Source organism: Paroedura picta, chromosome 16, assembly GCF_049243985.1.
Source record: "Paroedura picta isolate Pp20150507F chromosome 16, Ppicta_v3.0, whole genome shotgun sequence".
Taxonomy (NCBI): domain Eukaryota; kingdom Metazoa; phylum Chordata; class Lepidosauria; order Squamata; family Gekkonidae; genus Paroedura; species Paroedura picta.
Window position 1 is genome coordinate 20568444 of NC_135384.1, and position 25963 is coordinate 20594406.

Genomic DNA, 25963 nt, shown 5'->3' on the forward strand with positions numbered 1-25963 from the left:
TTGGCAGTCCAATAGCACCCATAAAACTCTCTGCCAACACCACCTGTCAAATGAATCAAGTTTATTCCCATCAGTTTTCCTCATTGAGACATAGCTTCTAAATCATGGGTAGTCAAACTGCGGCCCACCAGATGTCCGTGGACTACAATTCCCAGGAGCCCCTGCCAGCCCCTGTTCTAAATAGTTGGCTGATTATGAGAACACTAGCTTTTTTGACCCAGACACTTCTCAAACCTCCTAAGCAGTACTGAGGTCTGAAATTTTGGAAATGACATTAGTAGTGAGTAAAGCTTACTGGTACAGTGGTTCAGACCATGTTATACAAATAAAATCATAAGGGACCATAGCAGTGTGGTCAATAAGGTATAATACAGTTGAAATTGGTCCTAGAGATAAAAGATAAAATTTAAGACTGTCTTACCTCAAGACACTGTATTTTCATGGCAGTGTTGCAAAGCAAATGGAGTGTTCTCATTGCTCAACAACCTCTTTGCTGAGTCTGCATCCAAACATCTTGGGAACCTTTTAAGTATTGGATCGATCAATTTGCCGCAAATATCCATATAGGCGGAACAGTATGTGCTCTTTGGTTCCAGTCTGGCCACAGCCACAAAAACACTGTCTTGGTGAGGATATTCATATAACAGCCCTCTAAGAAAGCTGAGGGCATAGCCTAGCATCTAGCAAAGGTGAACCCCCCTTCCTTGTTTATTTATTATTATTATTGAAGACAGATAAGTGGCAGGGACATACCTAGTTTTATCTGGGGCCAAAAAAGCTGGGAAGAAATGACGCTATTTCAAAGCTTCTTTTGTGCAGCCAATGAGATTTTTAAATATAAAATTAGGTTTTTAGATATATATCAAAACGTTATGTAATGGGAATGGTATAGAAATGTACATTTTGACGGTAACCATTCCAGAATGACTGAAAAGGGTGTTCGAGACACCTTGTTCCACGGAGAGGATGTCAGCTAGGATATCCGTTCAGATAAGACACGTTAGAAAGAATTTTATCCACTTCCCTTGCTATGTTTCCCATCGTCAATCCCTTTTTGACAGGTGTCAAAGCTAATTACAGGCTGTACGTAGATCTGTTCCTCTCTACAAGGTGTTATTAACAGTGCCTGCAAGTCTTGTTCTCTTGAAGGAACTCGGTAGGAGAAGGGAAAGAAATCCATTGTTGTGTTGCTTTCATTGAACCAAATAAGCAATCCTTTTATTTCTGTTCCTGTCTTTAGGGTGAACCTGGTGCTCCTGGAAACAAAGGGGATGCCGGTGCCAAAGGCGAACCTGTAAGTCTCCTTCTCGCACTGCACACCTGTTGAATCTGCAACTTTCCTCAGTTTTGCTTCCAGACGCAATTGCCTTCATTGTCTTCATTTGCCTTTTCTTAGGGCCCCGCTGGTATCCAAGGCCCCCCCGGCCCCCCTGGTGAAGAAGGCAAGAGAGGATCCCGTGGTGAACCTGGACCTGCTGGCGCTCCTGGACCAGCTGGCGAACGTGTATGTACCATCTTTCCTCTTCTAGTCACCCCTCCCCTCTGGGCACTGGGGTCTCACAGGCTTGAAACACCTGTTCAGAGTGGTTTGTTTGTGAGTGGGACCCATGTCCCTTGAATATGCCCACAGTACATTGTTCAGCAGATTAGCTAGGAATTAGAAAAACAATAGGCAAAGGAAACCAAAGCTGGCCAGCAAGGAGGCCACAAGTAATCAATCAATCAATCAGTGGGTCATTCCCTGCGGGAAAGCAGTTTCAAAAAGCAGAATATGCTGCTGAACTGCAAAGGAAACTGAACCTGTAGGTGTGAGGTTACCTTTGTCAGTTATTAGCAAAGGCCTATTGAGAAAGTGCAAGCAATTCTATGCAGAGTTACTCCACTGCCTTCAAGAGGTTTAGAATGGTGTTACTCTGCACAGGATTTCACTGCCAGTAACATGCACAAGGTGTACTTTGTGCATTCAGTGGTCTAAACCCTGGGGTTTCTTGACAGCCCTGGAAAGGTTTCCAGAATGGGTGGGTGTTAATTTATGTTTAATATATTTTTTACATTTGCTAAACATTTATCAGATGATATGATCATATATATGGTCATGTTGACTCATTCCCTCCCTTCCCAAAATGGCCAAGGATGGGCCTGGAGGGGGTGGGAAGAGGAGGAACCCTGGTTGGGCATGTCCACAGCTGTGCTTCCCAACCATATTCTGCATGACCGTGCCTCATTTGGGGTTTCTTAAAGCCTGAAGAATGTTTCAGGGATTTCTCAATGATAAAAAAGTTAAGAAAGGCTGGTCTAAACCCACAAGAGCTCAATATTTAGCCGTCACGTGAGATGGATTTTTCTGGTCTCTCCCACTGACTAAAACTGCATTGCATTCACTCTAAAGATTTAAGTCTTGCTCACATATTACAATTGAATGCCTGTACATTCTGGATGTGTAGAAAGAAAGGTCCAACACATATTCATTCTACAAAAGAAACTGGGAACCAGTACCTGGTTAACTGTGGGGTTTGAAACACACATTCAACTGTACATGCATTGAATGGAACACGAGAATTACATGTATAAAGAGAATTTCATGTATAAAGAAAAATCAAGTGTATACTGCACACAGTTTGTACATGTCTTCCCTTGAACTTGTGAACAGGGCTTTTGTTCTAGAAATCAGCACTGTGTTTTCCCCCCATTCCTAAGCTGAAACCACTGTTTTATGAAAACTGATTCAAATAGAGATAAACCTTCTCCCAGATCAAAAAGGCGAACTCTAGTCAAGCCATCCACTCTGTTTGGTGACAGTCTTGATCTTCTTCAGGCCAATGAGATCAAAACTCACCTTCCATCAAGCCACAGTCTCCCCACCACCACCCCTTTTTTACACTGTCCTATAAGGTGCTGCCCTCTTGCATGAGACACCTGGGAAACTATGCTCTGTATGTTCCTTTCTGGATTAGCAAAAAGACCCTAGAAGTGAAGCCCTGCTGGGACCAGGCACGAGGTCCATCTATCATTCTGTTTAACTGGATGATCCAACAGTTGCCAAGGAGGGGCAAAAAACAAGGCATAGAGGCCTGATCCTTCACTGCAATGGTGCTTCCTAGCACTGATATTCAGAAGATGGCTATTGAACCTATTTTATCTCATCTCTCCAGCTTGAACTAATCACCTTTGAATAAGAACATATGCAACTTTTTCAGCACCTTTTCTCAATTTGGAGTTACAGGTGCTGCCTTGAGGCCAACTGAGTCTAAAATCACACAGGCCATCCAGTCCAACTCTCTGATCAGTGATTAGTATAGGAGCCTGCTTCTTGAGAGAAGACCATTATTATTGGTTACATTTATACACACATTTCTTGAATCATTTAGCTCAGTTTGCTCTTCAGGAAGTCTTGCATCCAGGCTCATAAACCACTAAATTTCAGGACAGTCCCTGTATCTTGTGCCATCAGACCATATCCTGTACCCATTATTCCAAATATGGAGTTGTGTTGTATAGATCTGTAGATGGGGTGATGTATATGGGAGTCTTGGGAATGAGTGGGATGCCTGGACTAAGTAGCCTTTGACAGGGCAATCTTGAGCATGATTACTCAGAAGTAAGTCCTGGTGAAATCAATGGGATTTACTGCCACACAAAATGTGAGACAACTTTCCTTAGTACTGTGCCATCTGTGCACAAGGAGAACTAGCTTGTGCACAGTGACCTATGCGATTCTGCATAGCATTGCATTGGTAAATTAATAAAGGTGTATTTCTTCTGTGTTTTTGCAAATATGCATCAATTTTCAAAACAGTGTGTAAACCACTGTAGCAGTGCTTGTGCTAAGCCTTACATTGATGGAGAACAAGATATGGATATAATGGAAGCCTAGTTCATGCCACTTGCAAAACATTTAACAGTGCATTTTCATGTGCAATATAGAATACTGGCGAGTGATTTTTTTTCTGCCCACAACATGATAAGTGGTTCTGTTTTAACATTACAACAAGAAGACTTGCATATTGTTAGAGTTGGATATGTGTCATTCACCTGATCTCCTTCCTCCCATTCACAGGGTGCTCCCGGAGGCCGTGGTTTCCCTGGCTCAGATGGCATTGCTGGCCCCAAGGTAGGTTTCTGTCCCATGCTGTTGATATCTTTTCTGCAGAAGGAAAGACATACACATTTTAAAGGGGCGACGCCTTGTGGAAGTCAATAGCAACACTCCTATTATTTGTTTGAGGTCAGGGATGAAGCACTGATTCTGTGAACTTAGGCAGATGGTGAGTGGGTGGGCAGAAGGGACTGTGTCTGAGCTTGGCTCTTGTGGCCTTTTCTTGCATGCCCAGGGAAATACTGATCATCACTTTGGGGTCAGGAGGTGAATATCCTTCAGACCAGACTGACCAGGGATTCTGAGGGGTTTTTAGGGGAGGCATCATCCAGACATGGAATTGGGGTCACTGTGGACGGGCAGGTAGTTGTGAATTTCCTGCATTCTGCAGGGGGCTGGATGATGACCCTGGAGGTCTCTTCCAACTCTATGATTCTGTGAAGGATTCAGCTGCAATCTGGCCAATGTTTTGTTTTTTAAGTGAAAGAATACTTCCAGAATGTGGGGTAAAATGTGGAGCAGGGAAAATATGGGTTTTCCATACAGTATCTATAACAACAGTGCAGTTTGAATCTAGATTTTTAGAATTGAGATCTAGCGGTCCAGGAAGCACGAAAATGTCAGGCACTTCCAGACACTAAAGGGACGTCTGAATCTCCCCAAAACATCTGAACAATCTTGCAGCTTAAAGGAGCTGGCAAAGCCTGACCACCCGACAGCCTGGAGGCCTTTCCTGCTCCCTTATCTCCCAGCCTCCATGGTCCTTACTCCCAAGTGATAAAAACGGCTTTTGATGCCAGCTCCTCTTTCTCCCCTTCCTGTTGCTTCAGATAATTTTACTGTCAAGTTGGGTGCCAAGCATCAGAATATATAAAGTGCTGCCCCCCCTCCCATCCCACAACAACCACTTTCAACTTCCCCCACTCCAGTTCTTATGTACCCCAAGGGCTTTCGTGAGTTTTTCCTCCCGGGCACCAGAACTTGGCTGGAAGACAGCTTCCAACTTCCCTCCCACCCTTTCCTGCTTTCCATCCCTTAGGGCTTTCATCCACTTTTCATCCTTTGTTTTCATCCTTTGACTGCATGTTTTGCCTTTTCCTCACCATGAGTTGAATTCAGACAGTGTCTCATCCAATCTTGCCCAATTATCCTCTTGTCCAATCTTGTCCAATTATTACTGTCCCCATCCCACATGGCTTTTGTCCATGCAGGCCTAAACTAGCCTTTTGATATGTTTTTTTTTTCTTTTTCACCAACCTAAAAAAACCTGGCAGGATCCAACCCGTGGGAATTCTTCAGATTTATTCTAAGGGGACTTGTTGATGCTTATTTGATTGAAATGGAACCAAAACCACAGCATACATATGCTCATGAGGGCACTTTGGGCCTTTTTATAGACCAGTTGAACAACTAACATCTATTATTTTGCAGATCCCTGTAGGCATTTTGAGCTCCCCCTCCCCAAAATCAAGCATTCTCCTCTTTGTACTCTATTCATCTTTGAACCCAACACTTAGGAACTTAGGACAGTGCACTCCCCTTAACTCATGCAATCTTTTCTTGACTCCTTTTCCTCTTCCAGGGTCCCCCTGGTGAACGTGGATCTCCTGGCCCTGCTGGTCCCAAAGGATCTCCCGGTGAATCTGGACGCCCTGGCGAACCCGGTCTCCCTGGAGCCAAGGTAAGTGAATGACAAAGGCTTAGACAGAGCCACAGGAAGTCGCCCTATAGCTTCCTGTTAACCCCTGTGAAATGGAGAACAAGGCATACAGTATCACAAGCCTCCACTTCAATCGATTTGGCGCCCAGTTGGAGATGTCCATATTCAATGTCCATATCAGGGAGTCATAAGCTTCTCTTGATTTGATACTGAGTAATTTTCATTCTTTGGATTTTCAGCATACCTACTTGATGAGGGCTTAGGGCAGGCTGGTGGCATGCCCCACTGAGCAAAACAGTCCTATTGTTAAACCTACACAATACAACAATAATACAACTGATATCATTCTTTCCTCTAAAGGGGGAGAACTGAGGGTTAATTCTCATTGATAACTTTACCATTCAGAGCACTGACTCAAGTAAACTCTCAAATTTTGTGCAGTGTGCAAACTTGCCATAAAATACAAAACAGCTAACATTTCCCCTCTCTCCCCACGTAATACATAGGCTTTTCCAGATCTAGATGGTGAGAAAGTCCTTGTACTTTTAAAGAGAACTTTAAGTAGCCATTCTACTTCAGGTGCAATTTGTTATGACAACCAATTCAGGAGACTTGAATTGGTTGGGCTAAACTGGGCTAAAAGGAGGAAGCTTTTGTGGGTGCGCAAACGTCCATCAACAGGAAAAGCAACCCCCCCTCCCCCACCTCTATACAAAGCTTTGTTGATTTGCTGTACCTATACACATATTTGTCCATTCAGAGTGGGGACTATGCTAATCCAGAATGCCAATGCTATCATATTGCCAGAAATGTTTACCCCTGTGGCACTGTAACATCACCCAACTATGTGACCAGCTGGGATCACTCCATGAAGGGCTGGGGGGAGCCTTTAAACATATTTCATGAAAAACAGCAGTGATGAGAAACAATTACTGCAAGCAGCTATGAAAATTGCGGGGGGGGGGGGGCAAGAATGGAAAGTAAATTTCAAACCAGAATTTATGGAGGATCCCATTTTACTTGGAACTTGTTCATGGATGGCCAAAGGTGCCAGCACACCAAGGGCTAAGCCACCCAAATGCTTTTTGTAGTGGGCACAGGAGATCTCAAAAGCTTTCCACTGCTCCATGACTTACTTGACCCCTGCTTCTCAGCAACCACGTCAAGCCACAACTGGCTTGCTAGTTTATTTCATCCTATTTATTAGCCATTTTCCAACTAGGTGCTCAAGGCAAAATCTCAAATCAAAACCCCTCCAAAATCAGTTTCAGGTAGCAAAACACCCCAAAAGTAACAATAAAGCATTATTAACAATGGAACTAATTAAGAGAAATCAGATTGGAAAGCTTTTTAAAAACAGGAAAGTCTCCATTTACTAGCAAAATGTATTCCAGCTGCAAAGGAATTTATTGGATGTATGAAGACAGCTGAAGAGCATTTGAATGAAGAGCAAGGCAAAGATGTCATCCAGATGCAAATCCGGCTGTTTAGCAATTTACGCACATAGGGCTGGATTCCGTTAGCTTTCTGGCTTAATCTTATTGGATTCCACTCCTGATTACAGCCTCCATCCCACACAGCTTTTGCCCACGCATGTCCCATGATCCCTAGCATCATCTTCTTGGTAGTCAAAGGGGACTCACTCCTTCCTCCTTCTCCAGCGGAAAAGCTGGTTGGATGCAAACTCTACACTGTGTCAGGATGGTTTGCTTCCATTGGCCAGAGGTTTAAAGCCATAGGGAGTGAGTTTTATTGCACAGCTTGAATGAACTGAGGCCGTTAGATTCCGCATGAATATAACTGCCTGAGGGCAATGTGCAAGGCCAATCAAAAGGAATAAATCTTTGGAGTGGGTGGCTGAATGTTTCAGCAATCAAATGTATGGCATGCTGCTTCCTTGGGTGGAGCTAGATAGGACTGTTTTAGAATGTCCTTTTTGTGTAGGAAAAGCTAACCTTCAGAAGAGAACTTAGCACAATATCCCACTGAAAGACTATTGAAGCTCACACAGACATATAAGGTCAACCTGACTGCCCACAGGTGTGTCTCACCATTTTCTGAGACATTGCCAAAGATTCTGTGGCACACCCCTCAGCTCATGGTGTCATGACTTGGGACATCAGACAAGCCCATCTTATCCTTTAGGGACATAAGAAGAATCCTGTAGGATCAGACCAGTGGTCCATCCAGTCTAGTACCCTGTCTCACACAGTGGCCAAACAGTTCCTCTGGAGAGCCAACTACAGGGCTCTTCTCCTGATGTTATTCAAAGGATTAGGACCTCTCAGCATGAAGTTTCAATTCAGTCACCATGGCTAGTAGCCACTGATAGATCCATTCCCTTTTTAAAGCTAATAATCATCTCCTGTACTCGAGGAGGCATGCACCCTGTGTTAAGCTACTGAAGGCTGCTTCCTGACTCTCTCTCTCTCGCTCTCTCTCTCTCCATTTTTTAAGGGTCTGACTGGTAGTCCTGGCAGCCCTGGTCCCGATGGCAAGACTGGACCCACTGTAAGTAACTGGATGGCCTTCTTCTGTCCTACTCTAGAAGGCTTTTGGTTTTTTGGAGGGTAAAGGGACAAGTACTTGCAGTGATGACTTCTTCTCCCAACAGGGCCCTGCTGGTCAAGATGGACGCCCTGGACCTGCTGGTCCTCCTGGTGCAAGAGGTCAGGCTGGTGTGATGGGATTCCCTGGACCTAAAGGTGCTGCTGTAAGTAACACCTCTCTAGCTGGACAAAATCTCAAGTTCCCTGGGAGGGTCCGATTAGAATAGCCACACACATGGCAGAAATGGCCTTTGTTAATTATCTCATGGTGGTTTTCCCTTTCCACTATTTCTTAAAATATGTGTGTGTCCAATAATAGGAATCTGGAGAAGTATGAACATTTTTCTAAATGTACAAATAATATGGTTACAGATGTGATCTCTGGAGCACACCTTAATAAACCAAATATTAAGACTTCCTCTTTGGAAATTTCCCACAGCAGCTGTCCAGACTTCCATTTTTAAAATCTTGTTATCACTTCGGCAAAATGTCCATAATGAGCAGGTTACTTTGATTCAGATGAACCTGAAGATTTGCTTCAGGGATTTTTCTGTCTCTCTCCCCACCCACCTCTTTTCTGGCAATCAATCACCGCTAGAACGTAAACTAGATAAGGGTAGGGTTTTCCCCGGTGGTAATGTTGAGAAAAGTAAGGTTTGTAGATAAAATTCAGAGGAAAGAAATTATGGGAAATTTTTAGACAGAGGCCCAGTATGCCTGATATCCGAGTCAGGGTGTGTCTCTGTGAGTATTGCAACAAGACATCATTGGCCATCCTTAAGAAATCAGAAATGCAAGTGAATGGTCCCATCAGCTTGTGATCCAAAGTTTGCACTCTTCCTGCACACAGAGGGATACCCCAGGGATGATTGAACCTCCTGGGTTTGTCCTAATGCAGGCTGAGCCTAGGCAATCAATTGCACGGGAACCCAAATCCATGTGTTTATGGCAGATACAGATGCCTATGAAGTTACATATGCAAACTTTTTTCCTTTCTCCTCTTATAGGGTGAGCCTGGCAAACCTGGTGAGAGAGGTGCTCCTGGACCTTCTGGCGCTGTTGTAAGTATTCAACTCTGGACCGTCTGCCATCCTGTTCAGACCAGTCCTCTGAAAAACTGGAGGGTTTTTAAAGTGAAAGTTAAAAGTCTTCTGTATTTGTTTGGAGGGATGTCTAGCTTGCCACCTGCCACCAGACCAGACTTATTTAACACCAAATATATCCAGGATTTGATGGAACACAAAAGGGATGAAGTCCCAGAGAGTTTGCCATTGCCATTTGAAATGGCTGTGGTTCAATAGAAGAACCTCTGCTTTGCATGCTGAAGGCCCCAGGTTGAATCCCCAGAATCTCCAGTTTTTTTAAAAAAAGGACCAGGCAGTAGGTATTGTGAAAGACCTTTACTTGAGTTCCTAGAGAGTTGCAGACAGTCTGAGTAGATAGTACCTACCATGATGGAACAATGATCTGATTCCATATAAGACAGTTTCATATGTGACATAATAGCGAAGGGAGAAATTTAGGCCTACCAAACAGGTATCATCAATGTTTCACTGACCAGCCAATTGGCAGTGGAACATCAGAGAAGGGAAAGCTTGGAGTGATAAATGAGAAGAGACCCGATCAGAGGCGCCGTGAACTAAAGCCTCCTCCTCTTTTCTCCCAGGGTCTTCCTGGTAAAGATGGTGAAACTGGTGCACAAGGACCCCCTGGCCCAAGCGTAAGTATACATTTTTGTTGTTATTTTTCACACCTTTTGCAGCTTTGGCTGCAATCACCTTGCTTTGATTCCTACTGTCCCTTGAAACTTCCCTTGATTTTCATCACAGGGTCCTGCTGGAGAAAGAGGTGAACAAGGTCCATCTGGAGCTCCTGGATTCCAGGTAAGAGATCTTCCATATAATGGACACCCAGTCAAGCCTATGTATCTTTTGTATCCAGTAACATTTCAAGCATCAGAAATCAGGAAAGAAATAGGTAAAAAATCTAGACATGGCACTAAATAATGAAAATTAAGCATACTTGCATCAGGTTGCTTCAGATTTGTATGGCTTGGTCAGTTTCGTTGCTTCAGTCAGCCATACTGGAAGTGTGGTAAGCAAATCTCAGAAATAAATTAATTAAATAACTTAGACATTTTTGCAAATTTTTCCGGAGGATGGGAGATATATAACAGAAGAATAGATAGACCAGGAGGACACAGTAAGGACTGGGTAAAAGGGAAAGTCTTAGGTGTATAATCCAATAAGTGTTGGTGTCACTGCAGAAAATTATGATCCCAGCAAGCCTCTTTGAGTAGCAATATCTCAATGCCACTGCTTTAATCGAACCCTTTCCCCATCTCCAACTTCCTCTTGCAGGGTCTTCCTGGTCCTGCTGGTGCTCCTGGTGAATCTGGAAAGCCTGGTGACCAGGTGAGTAAAGGGTAGGATTACCAGATCTGGTATGGAAACTTCCTGGAGATTTGGGGGGGGAGAGGTTGAGGGGAGGGAGGAACTTTAGCAGGGATGTGATGCCATAGAATCCATCCTCTGAAATGGGCATTTCCCTCTGAAAACCTGATGATTATAGTCTGGAGGTCAACTGTAATTCTGGGAGAACTAGACCTTACCTGGAGGCTAGTAGCACTAGTAATGTGCTCTTTTTAAGGTGTGTGAGGCAGAAATGATAGTGCCTTCATACAGTTTTGGTTATGGCAAGGGCATGATGCTCCTTTGACAAGTCTTCCTCCATACAGCAAAGCTCTGCCTCTTTTCATAGTTGTGTGGAAGAAAAGATCATTTGAACTAAGACTGTCTGATCAGAATTCCTGACCTTCAAATCTCAGTCAATATTCCACCCCACCCAGGGAAGCTTTCAGATATTTTGAAATGAATGAGAGATCTTTAACCGTAGGGTATAATCCAAAGGAAATTTCCTGGCAGTTTCATAGAACTTACCTCTGAATAGGCCTTCTTAGAATAGGCTCCTTAAGAGCCTTGGACAGCCCATTCTGGAGGTCTTGTCAGGTCTAGCAAACCCTGCATCAAGGCAATGGGTTGGACAGGACTTGATGTCCCACAGAGCCTTTCTATCCCTCCAACTTTATGATACTTCTTCCTGGTCTGAAGTTGTCATTTCAGGGAAGCTATTGGTGGGCTACATCCATTCGTATCTTCACTGTTCAGCTGGAAGCCTTCAAGGATATTGGTGTGATATGGATGACAAAGTCTTTTCCAGAAGGAGTCATATATTCCCAAATCTGGACCCCATCAGCCCTCCTTCATTCCTCCTCTTCTGGACAAATTTAGCTTCCTGACTTTTGTTTCTGTCCTTTTCAAAGATCCTAGAATTCCATATCCAAACGAAAGCCACAGAACCCTGAGCCATAAGGCAGAGGAAACCACCTTTTGCCTGATAGTTGGACCATTTATTAGCCTCCGTCAGATCAGCTAAGATGCCTACGTGCTTTGCACAGGTACTTTGTCAAGCATAAAAGTAAACCTCTTTTTTGTCCTCTTCACAGGGTCCCCCTGGTGATGTTGGTGCTCCCGGTCCATCTGGTGCAAGAGTAAGTAATCTTGCACACCATCACTGGTCATCTGCACATCTTCTCAAGTATCTTCACTGCTGCATCCTACATACAGCAGAATTATAACTGGCTGTATTTACTCCTTTTGCCCCCTACAGGGTGAGAGAGGTTTCCCCGGTGAACGTGGTGTCCAAGGTCCCCCAGGTCCTCAGGGCCCTCGTGGTTCTAATGGTGCTCCTGGTAACGATGGTGCTAAGGTAAGGATCCCATGAAGATCGTTTCAGTAAAAGTGAAAAACAGACTGTTTCAAGAAATCTGGAGAGATGCTATAACTCTAGAGTGAGCCCAACACTCTACCCACCTGTTATCCTTAAATGTACCTGAAGAATTTTCTTCATTACGAATATGTTGCCATGTGGGATAGATAGCAAGCTTCCTTGGGCCACTTATGTCTGGAAGCAGTTTTCCAGTACAAGTCCTTTCTAGTCTCAGATTGCCATGGACTGAACCTGGAATTTCCAGCATACAGAGCTTGGACATGCAAGGTTCAACTGAAGCCCTATTGAAAGGGGCTGGAGGAATATTTTCAGTTTTCCATACCCAAGATCTGTTTGTTTTTTTTAAGCACTTGGACAATCAAGGGGAAGATTGCATTGATTTAAATTCATAAACCCCTGAATTGGAGCAGTGGGAAGAAAGATTTGCCTGTCCCTTCTCAGGTTCTCCAGAAGACATGTTGGCAAAGATCCCAGGTCTTGCTTCTCCAATGTTTCAAAGAAAAGACTGTCAGATTTCTGATTGATATTTCTAGCTTTGATCCCAATGCATAGCAATGGTGGGGATGAAAATTCCTATCCATTTGCACAAAACCTCTCACCATCCTGAGAGCGCTGGCTTCCCCATTCCTCAGTCCCTAGCAGATTGGCAGTTAACAACAACAAAAAAGGATGGGAATGCCTCACCACAGGAATTCAACTGGAAAAAAAATTCTGCATTGCACACTAATGGAAAGCAACAATATAGCTTTCCCTCCCTGAAGTGCTTTCCCTAATAGGCTGTTTCTGATTGAAGGACAAGGAAGCAAAGGGTAAAGCCCAGACATAGGTGGTCTTATCCAACAGGCAAAAGAGACAACTTCATAATGGAGGAGCCCAGACCACCCACAACCCTCTGAAGGGGTTGGGCATCAATGCTTAATGCTGTTTGCCAAAAGATGTGTGGGTGTTTATGTGCATGTGTGCATTAATCCAGAAAGTTGGTTCCTTCTTTGGATCTAGTACCTTAGCTCTAATTTCTTCCACTTCCATTTTGTTGATTCTAGGGTGATGCCGGTGCTCCTGGTTCTCCTGGAAGCCAAGGTGCCCCTGGTCTCCAGGGTATGCCTGGTGAACGTGGTGCTGCTGGACTTCCCGGTGCCAAGGGAGACAGAGTGAGTATCTGGACTGTTGAAACCATATCACCAAAACAATCGGAGGATGTACTGAACCTAGAGGAGCCAACTGCGTAGTGGCTATGCCAATAAAGGCGTTCTATTCATACCGAATTGTTCAGCATCTTTTTGCTGATGAAACAAGAAGGGAAGGGGTCTAATCCTCCAGGAATTATGGATCCTCTAGGTAGTGACAGGGTTAATGATTAGTTTTTGTAGCCAATAAGAGTGGTGGTGGAACAAAAGACGGGAGGAGCAAGCATTCCCAGTAGCTCTTTGTAGTCTCATTCAAAGTTCCTCACTATCTCTTCAGCTGTTTCTGTATTCTCCTTTTTTTATCTTGTCCCTTCTATTACCCAGTTTTTATCCTGACTCTCCACAGAGATTAGAGGGGCAAACAGGGTTCTCTCCTCCTCTGTTGTATCCTCACAAAACAATTCTATGATGTAGGTTATGTTGAGAGAATGAGGAACGCTTGAATCACAAGACTACACTGGCAGTCTAGCCATTTCTCCATCTATCCTTGGCTCTCTATCAACCCATCCTTCATATTGCTTCCTATTTTGAAACACAAAGCTTAGCTATGGAGAGCTATCACAAGAAGTTCATACTATTGCACTGACAGCCAGTTCCTGGAATTGCAGGCCAAACGTCTTTCCTGGCAAAGCACAGGCCTGGCCATCAAGCTATGGCCCCTTGACTAGCATCATGACACAAGAGCAAGAAAGGATCTGTAATAGTTTTTCAGTAGGCATATAAATGTTTTTTTTCCTTAAGGTTCCTGCTAGGCAGATGATCAACCCCTTCTGTTCAGGCACAGCAATAGGTTATTTGTCTCCAATTTGTATTTCCTCTTCAACAAATACAAAATCTGTAAGGCAAACCAAATTTCTCTGGGAATTTCCTATTTCATACATGGTACACCCTCTCTATACAGTTCTTCTTCCTCAGTGCTTCCTCTAACCTGTTCTACTCAATCCTTCATAGTGTTCTCCATCTTCATCCCTAGGGTGATGCAGGTGCCAAAGGTCTTGATGGCGCTCCTGGCAAAGATGGTGCTAGAGGACTGACTGGACCTATTGGACCACCTGGACCTGCTGGTTCTCCTGGCGATAAGGCAAGCGCTTTACTTTACAAATCTTTGTTCCTGAAAATGTCCGGTGACCTCTAGTTGTCTGGTGTCCAGGAAGGTGTTTCCATGAGCTATATGAGTTTCTTAGTATCTATATAAATACCTTTTCTTGCTTGTCTGTTTGTGTGTAGACCTTCAAACGTGGTCTAGACCAGGGGTAGTCAACCTGTAGTCCTCCAGATGTCCATGGACTACAATTCCCATGAGCCCCTGCCAGCAAACGCTGGCAGGGGCTCATGGGAATTGTAGTCCATGGACATCTGGAGGACCACAGGTTGACTACCCCTGGTCTAGACCACTATAAAGGTTGTATTGGCAGCCAGAAGGGCGAGGGTGGTGGGCCAATATACGATCATCTACAAGGCAGATGATCTCACAAACTACCAGTTTCAGACCACTAAATCTCCAGCCCAGCCTTGTATGTGCCATTTGAGTGGGGCGTTCTCAGGTCACTTGCCAAAGGCTACAGGAAAACTGAACCCAACAACAGAGTTCTAGAGGTCACTGATGCATATTGATTCCACTTCATCAGACATAGCCAGGCTTCCACTTCCCTTTCCAAACAAATGTCTTATGCACAATCCTCAGATTCACTTTCTCAAATAATTTCTGCCCTTCGAACCTCAACTAGTGTAACAAGGAGGAAACGTTAGGTTTTCACGCAAGGGATCTTGCTCTCAATGTAAAGGCCAACAATATGAAGGCAAATTATTGTTCACATATTGAATTTAAATATTTGGGAAAGGGAAGTATTCCCTAAAGAATAGGGAAAGAAGCATTCCTGTTCACTACCAAATTTCCCAAAGTCTGCGCTTCAGAAGAGGTACAGTTATCAGAGCAAGTCTTTAAAAACATCTACTGTGCGTATTATGTGACTGACTTACAGAAAGCTGCAGTCTGGATGAATCCTGTAATTTGGTGCCTTTTTCTACTTGCATTACATTTAGTGATCTTTTCTGGTTCTATGGAGCTTAACTTTGAATTTTGCTTTCTTCCTTGCCCAGGGAGAAGCTGGCCCCTCTGGCCCTGCTGGCCCCACTGGTGCTCGTGGTGCTCCCGTAAGTACTTTCCCCACCTCTTCTCTTTCTTTCTTTGCTTGGGCCTCACTCCCATTGTTGGCCGCATTCACCATGGGGGTCTTCATCTTCTCTTTCCCAGGGAGATCGTGGTGAACCAGGCCCTGCTGGACCCGCTGGATTCGCTGGCCCCCCTGTAAGTATGATGGCAAACCTCTGTTATCAGTGCACTGCATTCGCATATGAGAAAGGGCGCAGTGAGCAATCCTCCCACTGGGTAGCTAGGAAACTGAACAGCTAGGATTGGCTCCTAGATACATGCAATGGACTACATTCTTGCTAAAGGAAAAATGCAATGGGAACTGTGATTGTGGTAGCACAAACCAAATACCAAGACTTGGATGCTTCCATTTCCTACTTCCCCATCGCATCTACAGCAATCAGGGCATTCTTGATGTGCAAAAGGCAACCCAGATGCTTTTCAATGGTTTGCCATATAGATGCTTTAACCAACAGACATCACCCTGGTTGATTAAACTCTTGGAATATCTCCATGACTGGATGACTTGCAGCCCAGACTTGGGCACCTCAGAAGATTGCCTCAAGATCCCAAAGTGTACTGGAAATGTTAACTTGGGTCACTGCTGGCCATACTTTCTTTGATACTTCTGAGTGCTTTGGATGACTCACCTTGATTGTTCTCCCCACATCACTGTGTGGTTGATAAAAAAAAAGATTATGAGGCCACCCAATGATTTCATAACTGAGGACTAGGAATCTGAACTTGGGTCTTCCATATCCAAGCCATTGTCCGCGGAAGCCCAAAGGCGTGATCCCACTATGTAATCAGTGGTGAGATGCATCAGTGCTGCAGATCTAATATTTGAATGTTACATTATCGTCATCAAGCCATCTCTTCCCCATGTGTGCCCATTAACCCCCCCCCCCCAAGCTTGAGCAAAAAACCTTAATATTCCATCACTTCATCCCTGACATCAACAGAAACTGCGAGGGAAGAATCATTAGAAATCACATGATTAGCCTTCTTTGGCTCAGTAAGATAGTTTAGGCCAATATATTTTGCAGAAGTGGAGAAAGACACCGTATTATTAAGGTCTACCTATCTTGCCTTTGTCATCTATCTCCTCATCATCATTTTTCTTCCTTCTCACCTGTGCAGGGTGCTGATGGACAACCTGGTGCTAAAGGTGAACCTGGTGATGCTGGTGCTAAGGGTGATGCTGGTCCCCCTGGGCCTTCTGGAGCCACTGGACCTCCCGGACCTGCTGTAAGTGGCCCATCACAATTTCCTATCCTTTTCTGTAAATCCTTGTATCAGTCTTTAGCTAATGCTGTCTTCTATTCACTTCCTGCAGGGTGCTGTCGGTGCTCCAGGAGCCAAAGGTGCTCGCGGAAATGCTGGACCCCCTGTGAGTGCTCTTTTCCCTTCTTCATGACATGCATTCAAGATATCTTTTGTGTTAGCAAAGAACTGAGAACAAACAATATAGTTCCCATTTATCCTAGTTAAAATTTACTGTGGTTGGGATGAAAAGCACTGGAACTCTCCGCACCAGCTACACTAGTGGTGGTAGAAAGTTCTGTCAAGTCCCAGCTGATTTGTGACAATCCCAGAGGGTTTTAAGGCAAGAGATGTTCAGAGGTGACCACTTAGCTTCTGAACTCTGATGCGATCAGGCTAGCTTGGGCTATCTAGGTCAAGGAATCAGCCACAGTATCTGCTGTATAAATCACATAAGACCCACCCAAAAAGATTCACAGTCCTTGTGAAAAGAACAGAGCTCTTTCCCAACATTTTAAAATGTTTAATCCATGTTCCCGGGGACCTGGCTACTTCATGGGTCAGAAATGATCTCATGTTAGTTAGTTACTACATTTCGATATCGGTTTTCCGCATAAAAACAAAGTAAATTATATTGCTCCTCTCTATTAGCCCTTGCTACTGAACAAATATTCTTGTCCAGAGCAAGAGTTGTGTCATATTCTGAGGGAGGAGTAGGAGCCAAGGACTGCTTCTAAATGCTCACAGGTATGAATCTCATTTGAGGGGAGCAAAAATCCCTACCAGGAAATCCCCTCTAATTGATTTCAAATAAGCTGCCTCACAGAACTCAAGCTGGGCAATATAACAAATGTGACACTCCCCGGCTGTCAAGACTGAGAGTGATTTTACTCGGCATATCCCTACGGAACATTAGCAGCACTATGTTCTGGCAAGGGGCTAGAGGGACTGGGAGTTCATCACTCTATGGGGGAAGTCATGACATTGCAAAGAGATCCATTGGTTTACAAGCCCCAGCTCAAATGATCACCAAATCAATTCAGAATTGCTTCAACATTCCATTTGGTAGGACAACAGGGTCAAAGAGAAATGCAAGTGCCTTTTAGAGAGAGAAAGTTGTTGAAATTGAACCTTCTCCACCATCTCTTTTACAGGGTGCTACTGGATTCCCCGGAGCTGCTGGAAGAGTAGGAGCGCCTGGCCCATCTGTAAGTACCCTTCCTACACGCACACACACTTATTTTATTCTTGGCAATAATTTGGAAAGCTTATGCAGGTGGCTGAATTGCTGGTATTCATTGGGAGGTCCCCAAGACCCCAAAGTGTGCACCCCTTGGCAGAGAGATCAGCAATGGTGACTGTCAGGAGGAAGAGCTACCGATGTGAGAATAATGGGGAAGCAGCTAACACCTGAATGCTCAGCATTTCTTATTCTGCCCTAAACTCAAAGACTTTAGAGTGATTTTTTTAAAAATAGCTTTATACACTTGATACCCAGTTTCCAAATTTTAGCGAGAATCTTGAGATCCACTAGCAAATCTGATAGCTTTGTAGGCAATAGCACACAGCTTAAACTCTTCAGTGGTTGCCATCAAAGCTGGAATTTGTCAATATAATTCAAATATTTTAAAGCTGAAATTAAAATGGTGCAGAATCTAGCGACTCCCATATTTCTAATGTGGGACAGTAGATACTTCATCAGTTTCCTTTTAGCATTGTTACAGAAAGGGAAATTCCCCTTCCCCAAAATTCAATTGATTTCTCTTTTCTTTTCCTCTTCTTTTAAAAGAAGGACCTCGGCCTAGTCTGCACACGTAGGATAATGCACTTTCAATGTGCTTTGGCAGCTGGATTTTCCTGTGCAGAACAGGAAAATCTACTTCTAAAGTGCATTGAATGTGCATTATCTATTGTTATCTATTATTCTCTAGTTCATTCTTCCTTGAAAAGAAATCAGTGATTGTGTAGGTACTTGGCTCTTGTGGCCCTTTCTTGCATGCCCAAGGAAATGCCGATTGACACTTTAGGATCAAAAAGTGAATTTCTGGGTTTTTTGGGGGGGGGCATCATCTGAGCATGGAATTGGGGTCATGTGGGTGGGTGGGCAGGTATTTGTGCATTCCCTGCATTTTGCAGGGGTTTGGACTTGATGACCCTGGAGGTCTTTTACAACTATATGATTCTATAAGGCTGCTTCTGAAACTGTTGTTGATTCAAAAAGTAGCAACTCACCTGTTCACTGGGAGTAGGTGCTGGGAACACACAACCAAAAACTACCAGCCAAGCACCCCTATAGGAAGAGTCCTTCTTGTTTTCACTTACGCTCTGAGCATAATCTCAACCCATCCAGGGGACCTTCCCTAAGAATCCCCAGTGAGACAGGATACTGCCTCTTCTCTATGATTGTGCAAGTCACTGACTTGTTTTTCTTTCTGTTCCTTTTCCAAAAGGGTAACATTGGTCTTCCCGGCCCACCAGGCCCAAGTGGAAAGGAAGGAGCCAAAGGACCCCGTGGTGAGACTGGGCCTGCTGGCCGCCCTGGTGAAGCTGGACCTGGAGGCCCACCTGGACCTTCTGGTGAGAAAGGATCTCCCGGTGCTGATGGACCAGCTGTAAGTAAAGGCCTCAATCTAAAGTTGACTTCTCTTTTAGAAGGGTAGCTGGACCCATGCTGGGCATCTTCCGTTGACAACTAGAAATGATTCTTAACACAGAATCCCAATTTCATCGCAGCCAAAAGAAAACAGGATCATGGTTTCTTTAGTAGGAACATAGGTGGGTGGATCCAGAAAGAGGAGAACTGAATATCAGTGTAGGAGGATTCAGAACATCCAGCTTTCATTCTCTTTCATAAAACTTTCAAAATTTTTAATTTCCTGGGCTGCTCCTTGACCATAAAAATGCCAACCAATGGTTTCTGCTAAGGAATAGTTCTCCCTCTTCTTTTTCTATATTATAGTCAATTGTTGGAGAATAGGAGCTGTGCATCATATCAGACTTTCTCTTTCCTTCCCCTCTTATAGGGTGCACCTGGTACTCCTGGGCCACAAGGTATCGCTGGAAACCGTGGTATGGTTGGTCTTCCTGGACAAAGAGGCGAAAGAGGTTTCCCTGGTCTTCCTGGACCCTCTGTGAGTATTTCAGCACTTCTAGCTCCTCCATGGAGATAATCTGCACCTAGTTTCATCCTTGTGGATTTGAATTTTGTCCTTCAAAGACAAAAGGAAGGTTTTCTTGGCCTGGGATAAGGGAGTTGGGGGGGGGGTTGCACCCCAAGGGGCAAAAGCGGTTTTCAGGGGCTTTTTGGAGAGTTTACTAATGTCAGATAATCTCATATGAATTTTGTAGCTTGGCAAAGAAGAGTTTATGTGGATTTCTTGCATATAAGATATATGCCTCTAACACATTGATCTTAAATATATTTCCATGGAAATTATGTTTGAAATAAATGGAACATTCCTTAGTAATGTTGTTTAGAATTGTATCCCATGACTCAACAAGAGACCCTGCATTGAGCAGGGGGTTGGACTAGATGGCCTGCATGGCCTCTTCCAGCTCTATGATTTTACAAAACAGAGGCCTAGAGGCAGAACCTCCCACAAGTTGTGGTTGCATCCATGTGCTCATGCTTTAATCTGAGCATCTCGCTTTGTTATTCAAAGCAAAATTGTCAGCGATTTTGGATTTCTAAGGGCTAAACAAATATATAGAAAGAGTTTTCTCCATGATTTGAGTACAACCAACTTTTTTGCTGTGAAAAACAGCAAAGGAAGGGTTTACTTTGGTCACCAAAAAGGATATTCCGGGGCAACGTGGGGCCTATATGGACAATGTGAATATAGTCAGGAGATTAAGAAAAAAGCTGGCTGGATTCAAACATGTACATTTTCATTCCTCATTCTCACACACTGGGTTTTTTCAATTCTGTGCCTGATCTCCTCAGGGTGAACCTGGCAAACAAGGCCCATCTGGATCTCCTGGTGAACGTGGACCTCCTGGCCCATCAGGACCACCTGGATTGGCTGGACCCCCTGGTGAATCTGGGCGTGAGGTATGTCTTCAGTTTTTATCCTTCCACACCTGCTGTCATGCTCATTCTTCTTTTGGTTGTTCATTACCATCAGAAACTATTATCTAAGCAAAATGATGTATTTTAGCCTCAGTGTCAGAGTTCAGGCTAAACATACAGATAGTTCTATATCCAGTTCCTGGTATCTCCAGTTAAAAGATAGGTGGGAGGAGTAGGAAAGAATATCCTTGTGATCCTGGGCACCTGCTACCAATTAGGATAGGCATTATTATACCAGACAGGTCATTGGTATGAGAATAAGGAAGCTACATAAGGGAATGTAGCTCAATGATAGAGCATATGCCTTAAAGGGATCCCAGGTTCAATCTCCATATTCAAAAAATCTGGAGAGCAGCTGAAAGTCAGTGTTGGCAATACTCAGCTAGATGGACCAATATTCTGAATCAATACAAGACAACATCATAAGTTCATAAATGCAAAAGCTTTCAGTTGTAGAATCTGGAAATGCTTTTTGTTCAGTATAGCATTCTGAATTGCTCAGTATAGTATTCTGCTCCTCCATGATCTCTCCCTCTCTGCTTGCCCCATAGGGTTCTCCTGGTGCAGAAGGTGCTCCTGGACGTGATGGTGCTGCTGGTCCTAAGGTGAGTTATGAATCAGGTGTCAAGAACTGGTTGGGACCCCAAGAAGTTAGCATTATGACAAACTTTCGGGTTCAAGACCCACCTCCTAGGGACTTGAGCTCTGACGCTCTTTTCCTTGTTTTCTTTTCTTAAATAGGGTGATCGTGGTGAATCTGGCCCTGCTGGTCCTCCTGGTGCTCCTGGTGCCCCTGGTGCTCCTGGCCCTGTTGGCCCTGCTGGCAAGAATGGTGACCGTGGTGAGAGTGTAAGTGATGATTCCTTTCATTCTCTCTAAAATATTGCATTTGTGGCCAAAAAGTAGACCTCTGCAAAGCTAGTGAAGAGATCTAGAAATCTACTAGTGTCCCATACTTCTTCCCCTGCTCTGCCACCAACACAGAATCACATTCTCTTGCTCTTGGGAGTGGAAGATCTACCACTCACAAGTTTCCCTTTTACCATTATCTGAATAAGGAACCACATGGGTGTATGGACCACCCCTCTAGCTGCCAACACACACATCTTATACATTTCACAATGACCAAATGTACCCTTGAAAGGGCTTAACTGGACTGGTGGGCCATTCCTGCTTCTGAGTGCACAGTCACTGAAGCCATGCTGGCAAGATCATATCCTTCCACTTCACACTTTTGAATGGCATCCATCCATGATTTCATATTATTAAAACCATCATTTGAGTGATGCATATTTCCAGACGGCTGAGCCCCCTGTGGTGCAGAGTAGTAAGGCAGCAGACATGTCGTCTGAAAGCTCTGCCCATGAGGCTGGGAGTTCAATCCCAGCAGCCGGCTCAAGGTTGACTCAGCCTTCCATCCTTCCGAGGTCAGTAAAATGAGTACCCAGCTTGCCGGGGGGTAAATGGTAATGACTGGGGAAGGCACTGGCAAGGCCACCCTGTATTGAGTCTGCAAAGAGAACGCTAGAGGGCATCACCCCAAGGGTCAGACATGACCCGGTGCTTGCACAGGTGATACCTTTACCTTTTTATTTCCAGAAGGAACATGGAGGCAGGAACACCCCTCAGAATTAAGGACAGGCCACTCATTTGTGATTTTAAATATGTTTACATGATACTCCCCAAATCCAGAAGAATAGCCCAGGGACCATACGTCTTCATTGAAGCCCACTAAATATTCCCAATCTCACTATCAAGCTCACAACTGGCAGATCCCACATTTTCTTCCAGACGAGCTTTATTTATAATCTTCTTGATGTGATCACTAGATATTTGTTGAGGTTCATAGTCAAATAACCAAAAAGAAACCAAGGAAATTGCCTCACTGTAAAAACTGTTTTGTTCCTCCATGAGAAAAAATATATATTGTTGCGAGTTTGGCCTCTGATGACTGTGTCAGTTGGAAAAAGAAGTGCATATTTCTGTGCTATAGTGAATAGACATGACTGGAGTTGGCTAATGTACCTGGAAGGTGTATGATCTCTCTCTCTCTCTCTCTCTCTCTCTCTCTCTGGAATCTCATGGGTGCTCAATACCTGCTGCTCTGTAAAGGCCTCTGCCTGTAAATTTGTAAAGACAACAAAACTACAAAAACTCCATAAGTCTCTAGTGTGGTAGACTGTCTTCCAAAAAAACCCCCAAACCCCTGGAACATCCTAAGGCTTAAAGAAAGAAGTCTTGTGTAACCATGCTATTCATATTTCCTGTACACATCCTTATGAAGACTCAGATCCTAAAGAAAGTTCCTACAAACCTATAAAAATTTTAACTTTGTACATTTATATCCTTCTCCTCCCCCTTTCCCTATCCCTTTAGGGTCCCGCTGGTCCTGCTGGTCCCGCCGGCCCTGCTGGAGCTCGTGGCCCTGCTGTAAGTTTGAAGTTAAAAAAACTGAGATTTATTTTTTTTTTAAAAAACAATGACAATTAAATCGGTGTTATCATTGAAATGAGGCCGTTTCAAGATGGCGGCCATCTTGTTTTAGCCAACTGAAATTCCTTGAGCATTCGTTAACCAAGTATTTCAACGGCCTGATTTTTTTTCATTTTTTCTTTCAATTTCCAGGGAGCCACAGGTGCTCGTGGGGACAAGGGTGAATCTGGTGAACAAGGTGACAGAGGCATGAAGGGTCACAGAGGATTCTCTGGCCTTCAGGGTCCTCCTGGCCCCCCTGTAAGTACCTTGCCTTTCAGCACTCGAGTAGGCCTTTGTGTCACAGAACCCTAAATCTTTACATAGCCATGTCTGTTAAGATAGAGTAGCCAGCAGGTGGTTGATTCATTCAAGCTTGTCTTTTTGTGATTCTGCTGGGCTGTTTCAAGGATTGGCGGGAAAAAGAAGACGTCTCAAAACAGTTTTCCTGGGCCAAGGGAATTCAAAGTAAATAAAACCTGAATGATTCCAAGAGAAACCCTAACTCCCCATCAGTGTGTCTCCTGCCACCTGTTTGTGGCTTGGGGATAAATCCAGGGGGTCTTGAATAGAACAGGAAGCAAAAAGGGGGGGGGCTTCATGTCATTCCCTGTAACTGAGTGCCTAGAAATGTGTTGTACTCATTCTCACCAGACATAGGACAACAGGGTACCCTCAACCTGGCCACAGACTTTCTTATTCCTCTCAGCTTGGAAATCCAGGGGGCATATCTAGGGAGCGCTCTCTTGGAAGCATCCACTTCTGCTGTGGAAAATTTACGCTCTTTTGTGATAATGCAGTGCCACTTCCTGCACAACCTGGAAGTAATATCAACGTCTAAGGGTAACATCCTAACATTCGTCCAGCTATAGTTTTGGGGGGATGTTAGAACATTGCCTCTACGCAGTGACATCACATATGGATCATATGTGCTTTGGTCTGATCCTGCGTTGAGCAGGGGGTTGGCCTCGATGGCCTGTGTGGCCCCTTCCAACTCTATGGTTCTATGGTTCTATGATCCTATGATCATGCCAAGTCACACCACCATCCTGCTCATGCCTGCCCTGTTTGTGAATCCCCTCAGACGTAGTTGACTGTCCACTGTCATTCTGTTTCTAATGCTAGGGGAATTTACTTTTATCTTACCCAGAAAGGCAATCTTTACATAATACATTTAATAAACAGAAACTACCATTAATTTCAAGCAAGGAAATGCCACCTGAAATATCTGTTGGCCTGTTTTTAAGAAACGTCCATAAGTATGCAACTTGCATGGACACAACCTCAGAAGGGTCCCAATGATGATGGACTGTCAGACTTTAATCTGCAATAGCAGTAAATTAGCTAATTATATCAATCCATTTATAACATATTCTTTCCCAGATTTCTCCAGTTCCCCTCAGTTTTCTTGGTAGAACAAGCAAAATATAATCTCACACCGTGGGCATCCACAGTTTGTCCTGCTGCTTACAGCTGAGCACATGGAGCAGGGTTGACAACTCCCAGGTGACACCCATTATCACAACTGATCTCCAGACAACCAAGATCCTCTAGAGAAAACGGCTGCTTTAAATGGGGGGCTCTATAGTATTATACCTTGTTAATAATATCCCTCTCTCCCCAAACCCTAACCTCTCCAGGCTCCACCCTCCAAATAGTCAGGTACTTACCCATTCAGAGTTGGCAATTCTAACATGGAATAGGCTTCAAGCCTCCATGACAGTATCTCCTCCTAATCAGAGGATGAGGCAGACTTTGGCCCATCTAACTGATAGAAAAGTAAAAACTAACACCTACAGCTGTTCAGTGCAAACATTTCCATAGTCACTCTTGATACTTTAGCATGTTCAGTTCCTGTTACAGATGAGCCACGTGGCATTGAAAATAACAATAATAATATTTGGAGCCAGAACTGGTTAGATTTCTAAAACCTTCCTAGAATCATAGAGTTGGAGGGGACCTCCAGGGTCATCTAATCCAACCCTGCACAATGCAGGAACTCACAACTACCTGCCCACCCACAGGGACCCCAATGTCATACCTAAATGATCCCCCCTGCCAAAAATCTCCAGAATCCAGCCTGGCCTGGAGGAAATTTACCTACCATCCCACAGTGGCGATCAGCAATTCCCTGGGTCTTATCAGTGTGGAGTAAAGTGATAACATCACCCCACATGATCTGGACACTGTACTCTGTTTGGTACAGCCCAAAATCCCATTTGCCTTTTTAATCACCAAGTCACACTGCTGACTCATGTTCAGTGTATGGTCTACTAAGTCCCCCAGATCTTAGTCACATGTCTCACCCATCCTATAGTGATGCATATGATTTTTCCTACCAAAATGAAGAATTTTACATTTATCACTATTGAAATAAATTGTATTCATTTTAGCCCAGTTTTCTAGCCTGTCAAGATCGTCCTCTTTCATTTCTTCTTGCTCCCCATGCAAATGTTTTACTAGAAGTTGTAAAAACAGTGATAGGTTTGGTGTATGAATAAATGCATTTATTTCCATTGTCCATCAGCCTTTCGTCTCCCAGGACAAGAAATCCAATAATTAAAAGGTTTTCATCTAGCAAACAGTGACTAATGCATATTTTCCACTGTGCTAAGCAAATCTATTGGTGCTCCCATTGGAAGCTTCAAACTAGGTTCACACACAGCAGCCCGATAAGAGGCTGTAGAAGTCGTAGTTGGTTTACAGACCAGAATTTCACTGAGTTT

At 44.0% G+C, this 25963-nt stretch overlaps 1 protein-coding gene across 1 annotated transcript in view; it reads left to right on the forward strand.

Annotated features, from left to right (window-relative positions):
- The window catches only part of COL1A1 (collagen type I alpha 1 chain), a 46644-nt gene that overhangs the window by 14794 nt on the left and 5887 nt on the right, over window positions 1–25963 (forward strand). Inside the window, exons 20-45 of the mRNA XM_077315648.1 lie at window positions 1241–1294; window positions 1397–1504; window positions 4058–4111; window positions 5679–5777; window positions 8214–8267; window positions 8371–8469; window positions 9313–9366; window positions 9972–10025; window positions 10135–10188; window positions 10666–10719; window positions 11811–11855; window positions 11975–12073; window positions 13138–13245; window positions 14255–14362; window positions 15382–15435; window positions 15536–15589; window positions 16574–16681; window positions 16770–16823; window positions 17851–17904; window positions 19147–19308; window positions 19720–19827; window positions 20640–20747; window positions 21317–21370; window positions 21507–21614; window positions 23142–23195; window positions 23391–23498. Coding sequence (XP_077171763.1) covers window positions 1241–1294; window positions 1397–1504; window positions 4058–4111; window positions 5679–5777; window positions 8214–8267; window positions 8371–8469; window positions 9313–9366; window positions 9972–10025; window positions 10135–10188; window positions 10666–10719; window positions 11811–11855; window positions 11975–12073; window positions 13138–13245; window positions 14255–14362; window positions 15382–15435; window positions 15536–15589; window positions 16574–16681; window positions 16770–16823; window positions 17851–17904; window positions 19147–19308; window positions 19720–19827; window positions 20640–20747; window positions 21317–21370; window positions 21507–21614; window positions 23142–23195; window positions 23391–23498 — 2070 coding nt within the window. The remainder of the gene's footprint in view (window positions 1–1240; window positions 1295–1396; window positions 1505–4057; window positions 4112–5678; window positions 5778–8213; window positions 8268–8370; window positions 8470–9312; window positions 9367–9971; window positions 10026–10134; window positions 10189–10665; window positions 10720–11810; window positions 11856–11974; window positions 12074–13137; window positions 13246–14254; window positions 14363–15381; window positions 15436–15535; window positions 15590–16573; window positions 16682–16769; window positions 16824–17850; window positions 17905–19146; window positions 19309–19719; window positions 19828–20639; window positions 20748–21316; window positions 21371–21506; window positions 21615–23141; window positions 23196–23390; window positions 23499–25963) is intronic.